This window comes from Polypterus senegalus, chromosome 2, assembly GCF_016835505.1.
Source record: "Polypterus senegalus isolate Bchr_013 chromosome 2, ASM1683550v1, whole genome shotgun sequence".
NCBI lineage: Eukaryota > Metazoa > Chordata > Cladistia > Polypteriformes > Polypteridae > Polypterus > Polypterus senegalus.
This window is the reverse complement of record NC_053155.1, coordinates 109212774-109233388: the sequence shown is the minus strand read 5'-3', so window position 1 is coordinate 109233388 and position 20615 is coordinate 109212774. Positions and strand designations below refer to the sequence as shown.

The 20615-nt window shown below is 35.4% G+C and overlaps 1 protein-coding gene across 4 annotated transcripts in view; it reads left to right on the top strand.

Moving 5' to 3' along the window:
- The window catches only part of cntn5 (contactin 5), a 1359131-nt gene that overhangs the window by 1190530 nt on the left and 147986 nt on the right, over positions 1-20615 (top strand). For all 4 annotated transcript variants that reach the window (XM_039744349.1, XM_039744347.1, XM_039744348.1 and 1 more), the window contains exons 14-15: positions 12422-12549; positions 17185-17360. In XM_039744349.1, the coding sequence (XP_039600283.1) occupies positions 12422-12549; positions 17185-17360 (304 nt within the window). The remainder of the gene's footprint in view (positions 1-12421; positions 12550-17184; positions 17361-20615) is intronic.

The following is a 20615-nucleotide window of genomic DNA, read 5'->3' as shown; positions in this document are numbered from 1 at the left end:
TTCTTTGGTCTTCCATAGACATGTGACTTCTGGGTTTTTATTTTCATAAGTAGGATAGGAAATTCACATGTTACTTATGTTTTTAGAGTTTGTCTGTTCAAAACTATTTTATCATTCTAATTAACTTTATTTTGTCCACAAATGCAAGCAATTTGATATTGAAGCTAGAAATTACAATATGCGTTCAAAGAGTTGTAGACAAAATGGAGAGTGAAGGAAATTTAAGGAGAATGGCAGGATGTACATTGTTGGTTTCTTTAGTACAGGAAAAACTCTGACAAGCTTCTAGATACAAGGAATGGGAACAATCTAAAGTGACAAAATGATAGTGGGAGTGATGAAGTAGCAACATCTGGCTAAAGAGACTCCTGTGATCTAGGGTGCAAATCATTAATTAAATCATTAATCATTAAATCATTAATCATATGAATCAGTACTGGTAACATTAAAGGCTAATGTAGTCAGACAGATAGACAGGAAAGAGGGTTGAGCAGGAATGAGAAGAAGCAAGTGGATTGTTTGGTGTCTCAGGATGAATCAGAAAGAGAGAATGGAAAGTAGCAGTGGTAGGTGAATGAAGGGCACTCACGTTTCCTTGAAATAAAACATTAAAATCATGACATATAAGAATAAGTTAGGAATTTGTTTCTTCACCAGAAATCACTTTGCAGTATTCACTAATTGACTGATGATAAAACAAAAATAAGAATAAAAATATTAACTGAAATACTAGAAAATCTCTTTCAATGCTTAACCCTCCATCTTAAATTGCTGATGTTTTGAAGTTCTTTAGTAAGCAACAGTCATAAGTGATTCTTTGGGAAAGTCCTGCTCGGACAGGAACAACTAAGTCAGTGATATTCTGTAAAATTTAGTTTTAAAGATAGCGAGTATCCTGTAACAATGGTAGGATAGAGCCTGAGACTTGATACAATAATATGCAATGAAAATATGAGATGTAATAAATCGAGAGTAAGTAATGATAGTGCAAGAGAAAATGTGAGGATCAAGAAAGATTAGCTATAGTATAATACCTTGTGTAATAAATTACAGGACATGTGATATTTTTTGTAGTGACTTACATTTTAGAGTAACAAGGTGCCACGGTGGCTAGGATCGACGGTCTCACAGACCCACAATACTAGTTTCAAATCCTGCCCCAATCAATGTCAGTGTGGAGTTTACACTATGGATGTACATGTATATGTATAAGTGTGCCCTGCAATGTGCTAGGGCTAGTCCAGGGTTATTTCCTGTCATGTACCCAAGGCAGCTACCCTCTGCAACTTTGAACTGGATTCATCAACTCTTAAGATGGATGTTTGCATTCTGCTTTTCTGTGAAACTCACTTCCTTGGCATGTCCACTATACTGATGATAATGCTTAAAGCACCTTCTGCCATTGAGATTTCATTTCTTTTAAACATATGGATTCTACCATGCTGTTCAGCAAGTGTTTCTCTATTGCATTCTCTTGCAAGTGTCTCATTGCAGCATTTCTCTGTGATCCACTGTATATTTTTTAGATATATTGTAGTTTTTCTTGTTTAGTGGCATTATTTGCATTTGATTTTCTATCTATATAGTTCTATACTATACTGCTTGGTGAGAGAATTCTTAGGTAAAGGTCAGTTAATGGGTGTTTTATACCTTTATTCAACTATATAAATGACTAGTATAATCTAAAGTTATAAAGACTACCTATAATTAAGAAATTGAACTTTCCTAGCATACATAAAGTGGCATACATGCATGTTTATTATGCTTTGTCATCCAAAATATGTCCAGTTAAGGAATCTGATATTGCTAATGCTTGATCAGGTCAGCATGGTGATGCAGTGGTTAGTTCTACTACATCTCCTTCAGACTGTGTTTGAATCCTGGAGCGTAATGCTTTCTCTAGATACTCTGGCTCATAACTTCAATCCTAAAGATATGTAGGTTACATGAGCTGGTGACTCTAGGTGGATGATTGTGGCGCTGTATGCATTGTGTGTGATGTGATAGACTGATGCCCTATACAGGGTTAGTTCATGACTTGTACCCAAACCTGACTAAGCTGAGGCTGTCATATCCTGAAATGGATTAGCTTCAGAAAATGTTTCAGTGTGTAATACTTGTTGTATAGCAGTATTATAAAACTCCAATGGTGCACAGTACATGCAAATAAAAAAATCATAGTTTTCTAGTGTTATTTAATTGAATAAATCTCTGAAATTATCTGACCTTACAATATTTTGTGCACATATTTTCTCCCTTGCCTCTTTAATTAAGGTTTGAAATTTTCCAATATACTATATATGCAATGAAATAGTGTATTCTGGCCATGCTCTAATAACCTGTTAGAACACATACAAATTACAGTTATATGAAACTACAACAGCACTCGCATATGGTGCACTTTGTCAGAAGAGAAAGTTTTGTCACTAAAGATGAAGGCACTGAAAGTCATGGATACTAAAATACATGTGAAGCATGAGCAGCCTGTAATAAGAAATGTTCAAAAATGAACTATGTTTTACTGTAGATTATTTCTTCAGTGTTTTCTTAGGAGTATTTTCTATAAAAAAGTTAATATGAATACAGAAGACGTATTAAATGCAAAAGTTCAGCGTAAGTAAAACACTGTGGTTTAAATAACCCTAACAGTTTTTTTTTTCTAAATTCTTCTCATTTTTGTTGCATGGTACAGAAAACACCATTCAAATTACAGGGTCTTGTATTATTATATGGTGTGTTAACTATTTTTCTACAAAGTTAAAAGCTATACAGCCATAACAGGAAATCAAATTAAGATTTATAGAAATGGGTCTTGACCTTGTTGCTGACATTAGGAAGCTCATTGCTTTTGTTACTTGACTGTGAAAAAGCCAGATGTTTTAATTAAAAAAAGGAACTTAGAGACAAAAGATTTTTTTAGCTTTCATTGCAAACTGAAAAGGCAGATAACCATTGGCATGTCTAGACAAAGTATTCAATAAATAAATTACCTTTTGCCACACATAAATGATCCCCCTTACACCTTTAGACCTTCAGCTAGAGATAATGAGATTCTACTACTGTATTGACATAATCACATTATTTCTTAAGACATTGCAAGCACAATGCTGTAGTATAGTGTAAAATGCTATAAATACAACTTTTCTAAATACAGCAGAGCCCTGATTATCCAAGGTAATGTGGACCAATGCTACCTCGGAAAACTGAAAACTCAGATTACACAGATGGCCACTGCTGATTCCGATTTTAAATTACATATATAAAAGATTTTGCCAATTTATATGGTATAGTATCGCTTTTAAGCTTCTTTTCATACCTTAGTGAATTTAATGTTACATATAAACAAAGAAAAATTCACTGTCACACTTATTTTTGTGGTATATCATTTATTACACAGCTACTATTTACAATATTTTTAGGAATAAAAATGTGAATTATAGTACTTACATTTTAGTATGAATGTTTTGTCTTACATCAAAGTTAATAATAAAGTGATTAAAGGCGAATGAAACAGAAGACCATGTGTACACAATCAGTGCTGGTGACATACTAACAATTGCTGAGAGGTGCAATTGGAGAAGAGTGAGTGAGTCACTCCCACAGTCACCAGCTGTTCGACCGCATGATTGGTACAGTTGAGGCCAAAAGCATAGGATTAATGCACTTGGTACAGCATTCACTGCAAAGATTTTATGAAATATAAGTTGGCTTTGGACAATGTAGAGCCACCATTAATTGGGGTATGGATAATTGGGGTTCTACTGTAAACAAAAGAGTGGCATTTATCTTTCTGAAACATTTTTAAGTACTTTGTGCTAAGTCTTGGAAAAGAATTTAATTAACTTTGCAGAATTTGCAAATATGGAATTGTACCATTTATATCAATATGTTAAGTTCCAGACTCTGATTTCTTCATTTGTTATCTTTTGCTTCTTTAAGCTCTAGCATCATCCATCTGGTCGGCACGGTGGCGCAGTGGTAGCACTGCTGCCTCGCAGTAAAGAGACCTGGGTTCACTTCCCGGGTCCTCCCTGCGTGGAGTTTGCATGTTCTCTCCGTGTCTGCGTGGGTTTCCTCCAGGCACTCCGGTTTCCTCCCACAATCCAAAGACATGCAGGTTAGGTGGATTGGCAATTCTAAATTGTTCCTAGTGTGTGCTTGGTGTGTGTGCCCTGCAGTGGGTTGGCGCCCTGCCCGGGGTTTGTTCCTATCTTGCGCCCTGTGTTGGCTGGGATTGGCTCCAGCAGACCCCCGTGACACTGTAAACTAGGATATAGCGAGTTGGATAATGGATGGATGGATAATCCATCTGTTCTGAGGATGTGCATTTGGTATGTCCTTGTTTAATGACCTATGGGATAACAGCAGGACCAGACTGAGACCTTGTACATCCACCAAAAAGCAAAGAAGTAAACTATTAGTGACATCTGCATTATGTTGCCTATGTGCAGTTTGCTGCCTTTTGTGGGCAGAATAATAACAAAGGACTAACCTGGCATAATCCATATTTTTAAAAATGAAGAATACACTCTGAGTAAACTTCCATAAGGAAATGCTACATACATTTCGTAAATGGAACTGAAATGTAACTACTCTATGGCCACTACAATAAAACATAGCTAACAGGTAGTTTTTGTCCAAAATATTGGGTGACAGCAGAGAGTTCCTTAATAAAAAAAGATGAAACCAGGTTGTAGTGAGCAGACAGCATGACAGACAATATGGGTGCTGGGCCATTTAACTTTTTGAATTAGGACCCAGATGTATAGGAAAAACTACAGCCATTAGAATGAACTTAATGATACTCAAACCCCCAAAACTTTGCAAAGGAATTTTAAATCCATGGTGGGGTTTTAAGTACATTGGATGTGAGTTAAGGAGATAGAAAGTGAGAAATTAGTTGAAGGAACTATTTTGATTCTTGAAGCACTGTGTCCAATTCACAGTAGTAAGTGGATGAGCCCACCTTATACTTATAGTTAAGGGTAGACTCTGTTTATTTTGGATAAGAAAAAAAAAGTGTTTTATGTTTACTTTATTCAGTCATTAGTTTCTGTTCTTGAAAACCTATATCTTGTGTTTGTATGTGTGTACGTTTGTGTGTGTTTTTTATATAAAAACAATTATTTTGAAAAACATTTTGAATAACACTTTGTTCCAGGTTAGAGTGGCACATGGAAGTGCTCCTACCCCATTGCATAACATATACCATAGTAGAACTGATGTCTACTGCAGCATCACTTACATCTCTTGTGTGTCCCATTTCATTCTTTGTCTGTGTTATGGTCTGCTGTGGGCATTTATCTTTTACATATATTGTTTTTGATTTTTCTGATATGTTCTATTTTAGTCTTTCTGTTAATTGTTTTGCAGTTGTTTCAGTTCTTTTCGTTAGCCTGATGTATTCATCTTTAAGTTATGTCAATTAGATTTTTGAGTTAGTTGAGCTGTGGGGAGACCCCAAATTAGACAAGAGCTATCTGGTACAATAATTAGATTTGATTGCATAAATTGTGGGTTGTATAATCTGTAGGGAACCTTTGCTGGCATTAGGTAAACCTATGGTTAGATCAATTGTGTTTTTGTCTTCATTTTACTTTCTTAAAGGATTTTTTACCTTTTTGTTTTGCTTCATTGCTTTTTAAATTTTTGGCTTTTTAATCATAGAGTAGATTTTTGTGACTCACAGATACAAGAAAACCCTCACGTATACCATGCATCTTCAAATGCATTTATGCAAGTCATCAGGTTTAGGGTTTCCCATTTTTTTGTCCCACTAGTCCCACATTTTTAGGCTGTTTTTGGACCATATTTTTGTGTAGGAATGATAAAGAGTAAACCAATAGGTGTCTTCAGCAAAAATCATCAGAAAGACTTGAAGCTGTGCAACTGACTCCAGGGATTCACCACTAATAGGATACAAGGGGTCATGAAAAGTTACTCTGTCTGACAAAAAATGGGGATTGGTAGAGTGTCACTTTATAATATTTTGAAGTTGCGGATCATACATTTCTATTACAATCCAGTATATTTAGGCTTTAAATATTTAAACTGAAGCACACATTTTAAAATTTGTTTATTATGTACTTGTACCTCATGATGTAAATTAGTATATTTGTTATGAACACCCTCAATTAGGGTGGCTTTTGATAATTTAGGCATTTTTATTATTTTGATATTTATGTTATTTTTTTGAAATTCATTTCTTGTTTGTTTCTTATTTAAATTTACATTTTTTGTATTATTTTTTTGTATTTTTATTTAAAATTGGCTAGTCTAATCTTGGGCTTTGTCATTTTGACTTGATTATTATCTGACTTCTTTTTCCTTCCCTATTATATATTTGTATTTATTTTGACCTTTTGTTACCCTTTTGATATATTTATAGTTAAATTAACTTTCTTTAATTATTATCAAGGCCCATTTTCCTGGTCAGGTGTTCTAGTGGTTTCCGTTCTGTTCTTGCATTTCTGTGTTATTTTGCAACTGTCTGGAATTACATCTATATGCAGATTTCATAATTTCTTTTTGGAAAAAGAAATCCCTTCATCAAAAATATAACATGAGATTGGAATGTCATTGTTTCCCAGGGATAGCTATTTTGTGTTGTCTCCCCTTGCACCTATTGTTTATTATGTTAGTTACAAGAACCAGGTGAGCTTGCTTTGGAAAGGAGGAAATAATGCACAAATGGGCCTTAACATTTAAAATATATTTAAGTTAAAAAAAAATCAACTAATGTTTAAATCTAAATAGCCATGAAATTAAATATTTTAAAGATTATACAGATACATTGCATTTAGCTTTTTTATTTTTGTAAATGTACACATTGTTAAAAAGACTGTATGTCAGAAGTGCATTTCTGTTTACATAAAAGTCATTAAAAGTCAGCGGGAGAGTCTCAGGATGGCACCAGACTGAGTTAGATTATTGAAGTGTGTCTTCCTGGAGTTGTGGAAGTTGCCTGCAAAGACAAGAGAAAACAACAACTGTTAATATTATATTATTGTGCTATAGCTATATCCTTCTTGCCCATTATATGAAGGATGTACCAGGTATTTCACAAAATACTATATAGCTCCACAGTGCATAGTAAGTAAATAGTAAAGAGTTGTATAATGTTAGCCCTAAAAAGAAAAAAATTAAAATAGGTTTGAACAATCATTTCAGCTAAAAGATTGATTCGATAACATTGCTGCATTGAATAAAGACCAGGTCTGGCTAACAATTTGAAACTGAGTACTGAGTCTAAAGGAACATTGCAGTCATTTATACAATAACAATGCAGCTAAACCTCAAAAAATGTAATTAATGTTTTGCATTTTCCAGTACAGTGTGGTTCCATTCAACTCTGTCACTGTTTATTAATTGTACTTATGAAATATGTGCGTGCACAGAATCAGAAAAACAATTGAAAGTAAGCTGGACATCCTGCTATGCACATAAATAATGAACAAGGGTGAGAAGCTTGAAAACCTGATAAATTATGCTAGTATGCTAATTTTGCTTTTCTCTGCCATAATCAAGAGCTTGTGTGAGGTTTTGAGGCTCAGCATGGCAATGTGAGAAGAGTCAAAGGTGCCAGTCTCATAATTCAAAATTAGTTCATTAGTATTTGATGTTGTAAGTTTATTTTTAATTGTATTAACACCAGGATGGCACATCACTTCATGAAATAATGAATACAGCAACAATTAAGTGGGCTTGGAAAATGGTATGGTATGGTATGAAAAGAACATTCAGGAAATATTTTGACATAAACTTAAAAATGGTCAGTGACCCATTTTAATGCCAGTTGTTGATGAGGACAGCTGTCATGTAGCACTTAAGAACAGACTTTTGTGTGCACGATATAATTTGGTGTATATGGATGATACAAAGGTTCTCTGTGGTGCCTGAACAGCCTGCCATGAGTTTCACTTATCGTATTAGTGATAGTTATCAGGCACATTAATACTTAGTAAGTGTCAACATTAATAGATTGACAAGACTCTTATAAATATCTGTGACTTGCCTTTAAAAGCAAATGATACTATGATTTGTATTCATACTAGCAAAATACCCGTGCTTCGCAGCGGAGAAGTAGTGTGTTAAAGAAGTTATGAAAAAGAAAAGGAAACATTTTAAAAATAACATAACATGATTGTCAAGGTAATTGTTTTGTCACTGTTATGAGTGTTGCTATCATCAAGGATTTGATTATCATTATTTATTTCAATCAGGTTCGTATTTGGAGGACGTGTTGTGTTCAAGTTACATTCCGTGTTTGTCAACCGTTGTAAAGATAACAGGTTTCATTCATCGAAGTGTTCAATACCCAAATTATTGAAACCCAATACCCAAACGCTACTCGTGAATCTAAGATGTTTAACAGGCATTCCCAGTATTAACTTGTGGATTTGCCTGCGAATATTTAGCGGCAGCGTGTCTATGAACTTGTGGATTTGCCTGCGAGTACTTAGCGGCAGTGTCTCTATTAACTTGTGGATTTGCCTGCGAGTATTTAGCGACAGTGTGTCTGTTAACTTTTGGATTTTTCTGCGAGTATTTGCCGGCAGCGTCACAAAGTTGTTTACGTCTAGCTGCATCAGAAAATGTACCACAACGTCTGACATGCCTCCTTTTTACTGTTTTCTCAAAGCTTGGATTGCTGCTGTCATAATCGGTTTGAGTTTCATGGTTTGTTTCAATTACGTTAGTATTTGCAGGACTTGTTGTGTTGAAGTGACATTCGGCATCTGTCAAGCGTTGTAAGCACACAACCGGTTTCATTGATAACTTCGCATCCAGCTTTTAAGAGTTGAAACATTCATAAACATCAAAGTGTCCACTACTCAAATCATCACCTGTGAATCTAAGATGTTTAAGAGGTATTGGCGGTTCTCCAAAGGTGTAAAATATTTGGCCATTTCGGTACACTTGAAAGCGACAACCGAACAATTCAGCGGCAGCCATCAACTCACATGCAGAAGCATAGGTGAAGGGCTTAAGCATTTCACTCTTATAGTGCTCCTTTGTAGTATAATTATCTCCTGTACCATCATCAATCCACACCTTGAACCTGTCCCAGTCATTCAATACATAAGACACAATGTTCCTCCGGATATCAAGAGTGAGCCTGATATGGCCGTGCAATATGTAACACAGAGAATGGAAAAGGCAGGCGGCATCTCCGGGCATGGAAACCACTCGGTAAGTGATAGTTCTTTGATCGATGGTGATCACCTCGATAGACATGTTAATGGGGGTACGGTTGGAATGATAAAGGAAATGGGTACCTGAACAGTAAACTAAATCTAAAATACCTACACAATAATTATAATCGTAATAAACAAACAATAAAACAGCGGAGAAGCCGTGGATTAAATAAAAAGGCTGCAGTTATCAGCAGGGAGACATGAATACTGTGGCGAAGCAAGGAAGGGAATGAAGAGACCGGAGCGACAGACAGCCTTATATGGGCAGGCAGCCAATTACGTGGGAGGCACGGGGATGGGGGACGCAACACTGCCTCACACGGCGACCGAGCTGCAGGCTATGGACGTATATATGTACGTAAGTAGGATTCAGTTATGACCGTTACGCGTAGAATTTCGAAATGAAACTTGCTTAACTTTTGAAAGTAACTTGTAAGGAATGAGCCTGCGGAATTTCAGCCTTCAACCTACACAGGAAGTTGGAGAATTAGTGATGAATAAGTCAGTGAGGGCTTTGCCTTTTATTAGTATAGATTTACTTTGCAGAATGCCCAGGGGTAAATGTGTAGGTGTTTTACCAAGTGTGAAGTTTAGATAGGTTTTATGTTCTCAACCAGTTTACTAACCCATGACGGAGTAGGAATGTGGCTCCAAATTGTTTCTCTCAATCTAAAAGACTAATTTTGACATTAAGAGATTAGTTATGTTACTGTACTATTTGAGTTAGCGTGACGTGTTTGCAATGCTTAAGTTTACGGTCTCTTAAAAAACAAAATTACTATTGCAAGTGTGCTCTGTAATTAAACCTCAGGAGCTAAACAGCTTTTTTAGGTTGAGTTACATAAGTAATATTTCATAATGTGTGCAACCACAAAGGTTAAAAGCCATTTCTTAGTTTGTGTTTCAGAATAAAACCTCAGAGGCTGGAGAACTTTACTTAACGTGTCTTACATGTAATTCAAAGCCTAACTATTCTCATAATACTCATCAAATATTAATATTAGGACAGTAAAAATCAGAGGCTGAGTTCCATTGTGTGTCCAAAGAGAAAATGTTACACTTTTCCAGCATTAATTATAATAGTAACAGGCAAATACAATACAATAATTGATAATTTATTAATAGTAAACTAAAAATTATATATAGACTAGAATAAAGTTATAGAAATGGCAATATAAACAATACTTGAAATACATAGACATGCATTCCAAAAGTCGTAATTATTTATCTTCATTTTGTATGTCCAAACTTACCCTTTATATGGATACTTAAAACAAATACTTTAAGTCAGAGATCAAACCCGTCCACTTGGATGTCCAGCCACATAAAACATCAACAGAGTTAAAACCAACTCAACTTATTTTCAAGAAACTCAAAAAAAGAAATAGACTGACACTTTGAATTTTATAAAACCTACAGCTTTACCCTTAAATAAGTATACCTAAGATCTGCTTCATTAATATGCATATTTGTAGAAAGACTTTCAGAGAATATTATAATAAAAACTTATTCTTCTGAAAATAACCCAATTAGAGTCACCATAACATTATCATTAATTTTGTATCATATATACCAGTCAAGATATTATATGTCACAGAAATTCTTACATTAATTTGAATGATCTGTAAAGACATAAAGCTGGGTTACTGTTTAGTTGAGTGATGGAAGACTTTCAGTAACTATGTTCTCAGCATATCAAAGCAGCTGTCTCTTTCCATGGGTGAACAAAATCAAGTATAATTTCCTTATATCACCCAGCTCTAGTTCTCTACAGAGAATTTGAGTCATAGCTACTAACACCTTGAATTAAGGTGAATAAAGAATACTCACAAAATTATTTCTGTCACTCCAATAAACATATGAGCAGATTTTAACTGGGTCATACTTTTCAAACTGATAACAAGTGATAATTTTCATTCTGTCATTGTAGTACTAGGGTGTTTGATAATGTAGATTAGATTAGATTAGATTAGATTAGATTCACTTTATTGTCATTACACATGTATAAATACAGGGCAACGAGATTTAGTTTAGCATCTAATCAGAAGTGCAAAGAGCAGAAGTACAATAAATATAATATGTGCATATTATGTACAGTTAAATACGATATTTACAGTTAAATGTGATATATACAGTTAAATACGATATGTACAGTTAAGAGCACAGTGAAGATGGGAATAGATATATCGATACAGTATATATAAATAGATATACAAATGTTCTAAATGCGGATGGCAAATATACATATTTTACAATATACATATATGTACCTATACATGTATTTGTATGTACTATAATACTATAAGTACTATATATATATATATATATATATATATATATATATATATATATATATATATATACTGTATATATATATACACATACAGATGTACAACATACAGGTGTGTTATGTATGTGCAGTAATAATATAAGTACTATTATATATACACAGATGTACAATATACAGATGTGATATGTATGTGCTGTAATACTATGAGTATTGTAATATATACAGATGTACAATATATGATATATGATGTACAATGTACAGGTGTGCTGTGTGTGCACAGGTATGTACAGATATGTACAAGGAAGGGAGGAGGAGTAGTGTAGAGGATTAAGTGTGTGGATGTGAAGGTTCAACGGGGGACTGAATTCAGAAGTGTGACCGCTGTGGGGAAGAAGCTGTTCCTAAACCTGCTGGTTTTAGTTGGAAGGCTCCTGTAGCGCCTTCTGGAGGGGAGGAGCTGGAAGAGTTTGTTGGCTGGATGAGAACATTTTGCATTCATCTTTAGCCAACAGTTTTAATCTATTATAAAGAGCCTAAAAATGAAAGTTAGGTCTGGAAGTAAAAATAGTGTAGCTAAGCCCCAGTTTTACTTACTAGAGCAGAAACACAACAAATTATATTACATAGCTTTTAGCTATAAATGGGAACAGATTTGTCCTACTCAACAATCCTAATATAAAGAGCAATATGTGACACTATAAACAGTAACATTTATTATTACAAAATTACTCTTTTTTCAACTGTTCAGTTTATTACATTGTTTGAAAATCCACCGCCATCAGCAAATGTAATAGTTTCCCCCTGTTGTTATGCAGTAATTTTATGTTTGGTGAGATCCCAACATTTCAGTGTGCAAACTAAAGAATTCTTGTAAAAGATGGGTTAAAAACTTACAGAATTCATTAATTGAGGTCCTTTTATTATGTGTTAACAGGGTTTCAGTTCTGGAGAATAACAGCTTAAGGATCATAAACTCTACCAAATCTGATGAAGGTAGCTATGTTTGTCGAGGGGAGAACCAGTTTGGCTCAGCAGAAATGACAGCTTCAGTATGGGTTAAAGGTAAGTGATATACAGTACTAATGCTGGTGTATCTTGAGCTTTAAAGTTGAATAGCTGTGATTACAGGTTGTTAGACCTCTACAAAGCAGTGTACAAGTTTGTTAAAGTATTATATTTTGCTTTTCTGTGGATAAACAAGTCACAAACCTTGAAAGCTTTATTAGTGTTCTCACTTTCCTTATCAAGATCAAGATAAGGCTATTACTAGCCCAGAGGTCTGTAACAGTGAGAGACTTCTAGCTTTTTTACTGGGAGGAAAAAGTGCATGCAGCAGGATTCTAGTTTAAATCATACTGTATATATTTGAGTATTTCCTCCTTTTTTCATGTTTTTCTAGTAACTTGATGTTTTAGACCAGTAAATAATCAATGCAATTAGTATAGCACAAACTGAGTAAAAATCACATTGTGAATCTGGTACTAATCATCATCACCACCGTCAACACCAAATTAATGGAAATTTTGAGATTTACCTCCCAAATGTTTTTTTCTGCCAATGAAAGAAGAGTATGAAACAATGCTGGATAGAACAGAGATAAGAATAATCAGATGGCTGTGTAGAGTCATGGACTGAGAATCTGGTGTCATATAGGGAGATTTTTTTTATTTGGTGCCTTACTGCCAATCGCATCATTTAAAACAAGTTAATTTTGCTGCCTCAGTTTTTATGATGGCAATTTGCGTATACTCCAGAATGTTATGAAGAGTGATTAGATAAATTGCTATTCATTGCAAAGTTCCTCTTTGCAATGAAAATGAACTTAATCCCAAAAAACACATTTCTACTGCATTTCAGCCCTGCCACACAAGGACCTGCTGACATCATTTCAGTGATCCTCTTTTTAACTCAGATGATAGTGTTGACAAGGACAAGGCTAGAGATCACTCTATCATGCTGATTGAGTTAGAATAGAGAGGTTCGATTGTTGTGAAGAAGGCTTCAGGGTGGCCAAGAAAGTTCAGCAAGCGCCAGGACCGTCTCCTAAAGTTGAATCAGCTGCAGGATCAGGGAAACCAGCAGTGCAGAGCTTTCTCAGGAATGGCAGCAGGCAGGTATGAGAGCATCTGCACACACAGTGAGGCAAAAACTTTTGGAGGATGTCCTGGTGTCAAGAAAGGCAGCAAAGAAGCCACTTCTCTCCAAGAAAAACATCAGGGACAGACTGATATTCTGCAAAATGTACAGGGATTGGACTGCTGAAGACTAGGGTAAAGTAATTTTCTCTGATGATTCCTTTTTCTGATTTTTTGGGGCATCTGGAAAAAAGATAGTCCGGAGAAGAAAATGTAAGTGCTACCATCAGTCCTATGTCATGCCAATAATAAAACATCCTGAGACAATTCATGTGTGGGTTGCTTCTCAGTCAAGGGGGTGAGCTCACTCACAACTTTGCCTAAGAACACAGCCATAAATAAAGAATTGTACCAAAACATCCTCCAAGAGCAACTTCTCCCAACCATCCAAGAACAGTTTGGTGATGAACAATGCCTTTTCCAGCATGATGGCCATAAGACAAAAGTGATAACTAAGTGCCTCAGGGAACAAACATTGAAATTTTGGGTCCATGGCCAGGAAACTCCAAACACCTAAATTTCATTGAGAACTTGTGATCAGTCCTCAAGAGGCAGGTTGTCAAACAAAAACCCACAAATTCTGACAAGCTCCAAGCATTGATTATGCAAGAATGGGCTGCTATTATTCAGGATTTGGCCCAGAAGTTGATTGACAGCTTGCCTGGGCGAATTGCAGAGGTCTGGAAAAAGAAGGGCCAACACTGCAAATACTGACCTTTGCATAAACTTAATGTAATTGTCAATAAAAGCCTTTGAAAATACATGTAGTTATACTTCTGTCAGGCCCGCCGCCAGAAATATTTGGGCCCCAGACAACTGGGTACATGTGGGCCCCTCTGCCTTCCCCCGGGTCCCCACATGCTAAAACCTTCAAATACGTATACAAAATGATCAAAATGTAGTTTATCCGACAGCAACAATGCTGCATTAATGAATACCATACTTCATGAGTTAAGCCTTCTCGCACAGTGCTAACTGAAGCTCGTAGCAGAATTAAAACAATACATTAATGAGATAGGCCTACTGTATGTATTATCTAACGTGTAACGGTACAATTATACCAATGCAATGAATAGGAGCAACATCTGAACATTTTAATATATACTAACGGTTAGGGTTATCTACATGGTGTACAATCAGTATGGTATGTAAACTTCAAAATTTTCAAAAATCCAGGTGATCCAGAATCTTTAGTGATACACACAAAACCAACGCACACTCGTCACTGCTTTAAAAGCAGCAATAAACACCCAAGCGAAGGAATTATCAAACTATGGAGACGGACTTCTGCTACACCATACACGTCAACATCCACAATAGTGCACTACAATATCGCTGTTGTCTGAGAACAGCGCCTGTGTAAAAGTCTGTGTAAAAACAAAAGTATTCAATTACAGTGGCAAAGTCAATCCATTATCCATGTACCTTGTAAAACAAACATACTACTCAACGTCAAGCTCAAGGACATCGGTGTCGGCTCTCCTTTGTCTTTGAGAAGCGTGCCGCTGCCGGCCCCCTTTGACAAGCGTGTTTCACACGACACGAGCACGATATCTACTTGCATGGAGCGTGCGGCTTTTAAAACACTCACTTGTATTATTGTAAGCTAAATGATTTCACTTTTCTATTACATGTAACTTGAATAATTGTCGGAATATATATCTAGTGCACAAGATCAGCATAAAAAAAATCAAGCATGAAGGGGCCTCCTTCCGTTAGGGCCCCGGACCAGGGTCCCATTTGTCCCCCCCTGGCGGCGGGCCTGCTTCAGTATATCATAGAAACATCTGATGAAAAGATCTAAAAACACTGAAGCAGTACACTTTGTGAAAACCAATACTTGTGTCATTATCAAAACTTTTGGCCACGACTGTAGTGTTTTTTTTCCCATTGAGCCACATAATCTGGCTTAATTGAAGGACCCTGGACCACATTTTATTTTGTAATCAATTTAGGATTTTTACTATACTGTCTAAAATTGGAAAATATAAAGTTCATATTTTATAAATAAGCACTTCTCTGCTCTGTAGCTGCAAGATTTCATTCCAACCAGTTTCACAATTAGTTAACTATTTTCCATGATGGTTTCTTCATTGTTTAATTAACTTGTCTGATTTCTTTATTTTATTTTATATTCGTAAAAATACAATAGTGTGAGACTTATGTTTATAAAGAATATAGAAATATGTGCATTTTTGCCATATCTTTATACAACTAACCATCTGTTGTCATTATCCTATTAATATAATGCTGTGGAGTTTGTTACATTCATTTTATAGTAATAATGAAATTTAATGACAAGTATTTAATGATAAATGGTGAAAGACTGCAGACATTTTATTGTTGGACCCACTCATAACATGAATTCCAGTGAAAATATAACAAATCCACCTTGCAGTTTCTTGATGTGTCCTAAAAAACAGAAATTGTAAAATAACAGCTTGGTTAATTAAGGTAGGAATAAAAACCTTTTAGCCACACGAAGCCCCAGGAGTGAACTTGAGATATAATACATTATTATTTTGTTTCAAAAAACTCAATTAAAAAGATAAAATCACAAATATTGGTGAAAAAAAAGAAACAATGTTGTAAAGATTACGCACAAATAAGGGTAAACAGCAACTCCAGGATGTTTTTGACCCATGCAGCCTTCTAAAAGAGTTGCCTTTTCTTAAGATGGTTATGAGTGAAATCTGAATATGCCATTGTAGCAATAAATTGTTGCCTCAAAATATGGCAATTGTAAAATTCTGCCTGTCTCCTTGAAAACATAGCTGACCATCTCTGTGTTATTGAAGAGTGTTGAAAAAGTGAAAGAGAGGTGTGTTAGCCAAAAGAGAATTATGATGTTTTTTATCAGGCACAATCAGAAATCTTTTGAGTTGTTATCTGGTCTGGAAGTAATGTAAGTTAGTCAGTCATAAGGTTAAACCTGGCAATAAGTCTCATTTCACAAGTATTCTTAACTTGACTAAAGGTAAGACATCATATTATATGTTTAAACACACACACACTCACAAATCAGTCACAATTAGTATTTCATAATATTGACTGTAATAAACACTAATGTTCCCATAATTACTATATTTCTTATATATTTCAAGGAATTCTTCATTAACTTATTTCATTAACTTCATTTGATATTTCATTCACTTCATTCATTTATTTTTAAAATTATTGGCATGTCAATGTGGAAGCTGAATTATAACATATTAATATTTTAACTTAATAAGATGTTAATAATGAGTTCTCATCTTAACAAAAGTACAGTTGGCTTCAGTATTTCATTTCTGTGTTTCATCATTACTGTTAATAAACTTCTGCTTCCTTTAGTAGCTCAAAGTCTTCCCTTCCATATCGAACACAGAATTTCTCTTAGTGTAACTACCACAAACAAACTAATCCTCTGCTCCTAAAAACCAATCTGCTCCTAGCACCATGAAAAGGCATTCCTTTTACACATGGAAAAACTTGATTAAAAATAGACCAGTTATTGTAACACTCATGACTGGAATTAGCAGGTACAAAAATAAAAATAATTTCATTGTTTGTTTTTTTAAAGAACCTACTCGCATTGAACTCTCCCCAGTCAGAATGGAAGTTACCGTAGGAGAAAGTGTTGTCCTAAACTGCAAAGCATTTCATGACCCAAGTCTGGATGTGTCCTTCATGTGGCTTCTGAATGGACAACCTATCAACTTTCAGAAGGAAGGTGGACATTTTGAATACATCAGAGCAGTAAGTTACATACTTAATGATTTCCTGCCTATTTTATGTTGTACAAGTCAAAACATTTCATATAGAGTGTTAATAGCACTTTTCCTATAATTTTCTTTTCCTGTTTCAGTTTTTTCTCAGTGTGACTTTATTACAAAGTTGGTTTATGACTATTATTATGCTTTTGACAAATTGCAAAAATAGGTGCTAGAAATTAAGAGACTTTTTTATTATATAGTCTAAAAACTGCAACATAAAGAAGATAATAAGGTGAAAAATGGTAGGTTTGTAAAAGATAAAAGGAATATAAAATGACAAGGTAGCATTTAAATATGGTGTGGGATAAGCAAACCCAGTCTAACAATAAAGTTTGGCCTTACTATTTTCCTTTATTTGTATTTTTTAACAATTTTTGAACTCTCAGTGTGGAGACATCACTTAATAATTTGGAACCATTTCTGTGGAAGACAGAATTAATGGTTTGTTGGCTCTGGTATTAAAAAAAGAGATGCAAATGTTATGCAGATATTGACAGGAGATTATAGTCAGATCTGAAGGAACACTTCTCTTTCAGGATTAGTTTAGAGGAAAGTTGTTTTATTGTAACCAGGGAAATACAAATGGTTATGGTGGAATGGAAGTATTATTGGTGTGAAGTATGGCCCTGGCTGGAATTAGAATGTTTAGGATGTATCACTGCCAGTAGAACAACATTGGAAGGATTCACAGAAGTATTGATTTCAGAATTATGTTGTTGAAATATCTAATGAAGGGACAGTTGGGAATGCTGGACAAGACATTGTTCATCCCCAAAAACAAACACAGTGGAGCTGGCTGTGTTATTCAGGAACCTGCAGAGACACCTGAACCATTTAGTAGATTGCAAAGATGTCCGGAGTCAATAGAGGGAGCTCTGGGAAAACAGCTTTAGTAGTTTTATAAATTCAGCCCCAGTCATGGAAGTGATTCCCAGCTTGATCGTGAAGTGCTTCAGGGCCTGGGCTTCAAAGGAACCTTTTGCCACACTCCAGATATTAGAGTTGGCTATGAAGAAAGGCAATGGCCTGTGATGCCCAGATTGCCCACAGCTTTTGTATCTCCTTGAACCTGGGTCATCGATAGTCATGAAGCTAAGGATTGAATAGTACAGTGAAAGCACACAGCAATAAGATTGGTGCATCAAAGTGCTTTGTGCATTTTTATTGAAAAACATAATTCAGATATAATTTGTAGTGTTAGTTCTCCCAAATAAATAATCCAATAAAAAACAGTGCATCCTTGAAGGTGAAAATCATCAATAAATATGTCCTTTAAATAACCTAAAATCCAAATGTAAAACAATCAGGTTTCCTTTTTATTCTCTCCTGTAAGCCCAGCACATTCTTTTTCTTTGTCTCCCCTTCTTACCCTTCTAGGATATTCTCAGCCATGCAACTGATGTCCCTGTCTCTGGTTCTCATCCCAGTCACCTCAGTTGGTCACCATTGGGACACTCAAAGCTGGACCGCTATTGACCTGCTACTTGTTCTCAATGTAGGAAGATACTCAAAATATAAGTTTAAATAAAATGAATTGAGGTTTTGAGAAGATACACAGATCTGCCTGAGCTATTTCCTGATTACTCTTTAAAAAATCAAATAGGACTGAATAACACAAACTGTGATCTATTAATGCCATTAAAAGAACACTTTTCCTTAGTGATGCTCTGATTAAAGACTCTACAGGTGATCGGTAAATCTCTCACAATGCCTCCTGATGTGTTTGAAGTGTTATTAGTATCACTCCAAAATTAATGGACAGGCCTCTCATGCAATCTGTTAAAGTGTACATTCTGCTTCCCTTCTCCTTGAGCTCCTTAACACATAGACAAACACACATACATATTCTGAATTGAACATGGGACACAAAGCAGGAGTTCAATCTGGACAGCAGCCTGTTCATCACAGACCCTGCTCATGCATACACTCAGCTCGCTCACAATAAACCTTTACACCCTATGTATGATAACAAGACATGCTGTATCATATTACCGTCAGAGAAAGAGACATGGTAGCAGCAAACCAGATTCACCTCTTGTTATCTATTACATAAGACTGAAAATTGTAGGACACTGTCACAAACATGTGACTTTTGAAACTTACTTACTTACTAAGGGTGGATGTGGATGTTTTCTGGGAAAACATTATGAAAATAGTGAATTAGAGATACTCAAAATTTACATTATATGCCTGGAAACACATACCTGATTTGATAAACAAAATATTAGTATCCATGTGAAACTGGGTGAAAATAAAACTGCACAGTTTCTGTAAAATAACATTTTTATTTAACTCTTCTTTTTTGAAGTTCTAAAAAAAAGGATATCAATCAAGAGCACCCCCTTTAAGTTAAAAGCAGTGTGTAAACCAAGACGACAGACTTAATGATGGCACTGTGTGGATTTAAAAAGCAGAACAAGCAAGAGGGTCCTATCTGCTTTATGAAGATTGTAGTGGGTCCAGATGTAGGTAATGTGGGGTGACTAATTGTTACAGTAAGACAAGGTGCTTTCAGACTGATATAGAATAGGGCAGAAGTAGGTGTCAGATTCAGGAAATAATGAGACCTACCTATGCATTCTGGTATAACAAGTGAATAAGGTAAAAGGGCAGATACCATATACATCTAACTTTGTACCTCCCTCATGTGACAAGAATCAGGCATCCAGCTCTATTGTATCCTATATTCTGCATCATTGGATAGCTGGTTTAAGCCGCTGCATGTGCACCATCAAACATTTACATAGTTCCCTGGGATCAAACCCCATTCTCCAAAAAATATATGTGAGAAATGTTTGGAAGAAATTATTCCACTCTCCTCTACACATCCTCAAATGAACTGTACTGCAGAGATCATATGTGCAGTGAGGTGTTTGCTAGATAGAGCAAGGCCAACAAGCAAGTGAAAAAAACATTTTCTATACCAATGTTCTTTCTGTGCCAAAATGCTAAATGTCTCTGAAACAGGAGCATCATATTCCCTGCTTCTTTTCTATGAAGTGTAGAGTACTTCTGGAGTTTCCTTGGTGTTTTTTTCAAATTCAGTTCCTTCAAGTTATTCTCCCCAGCCTCATTCTAATTATCGTATTGTTGCCCTAATTATCCCATTCTGCATGAATTCTGACATAAAATTACATAACTTGTGTTTGTTTTGAGAGAGTTTTTAACTTGTGCCTCACATTTCAATTAGTGATTTACAAATGATAGTAAATATATATATACAGTACAGGCCAAAAGT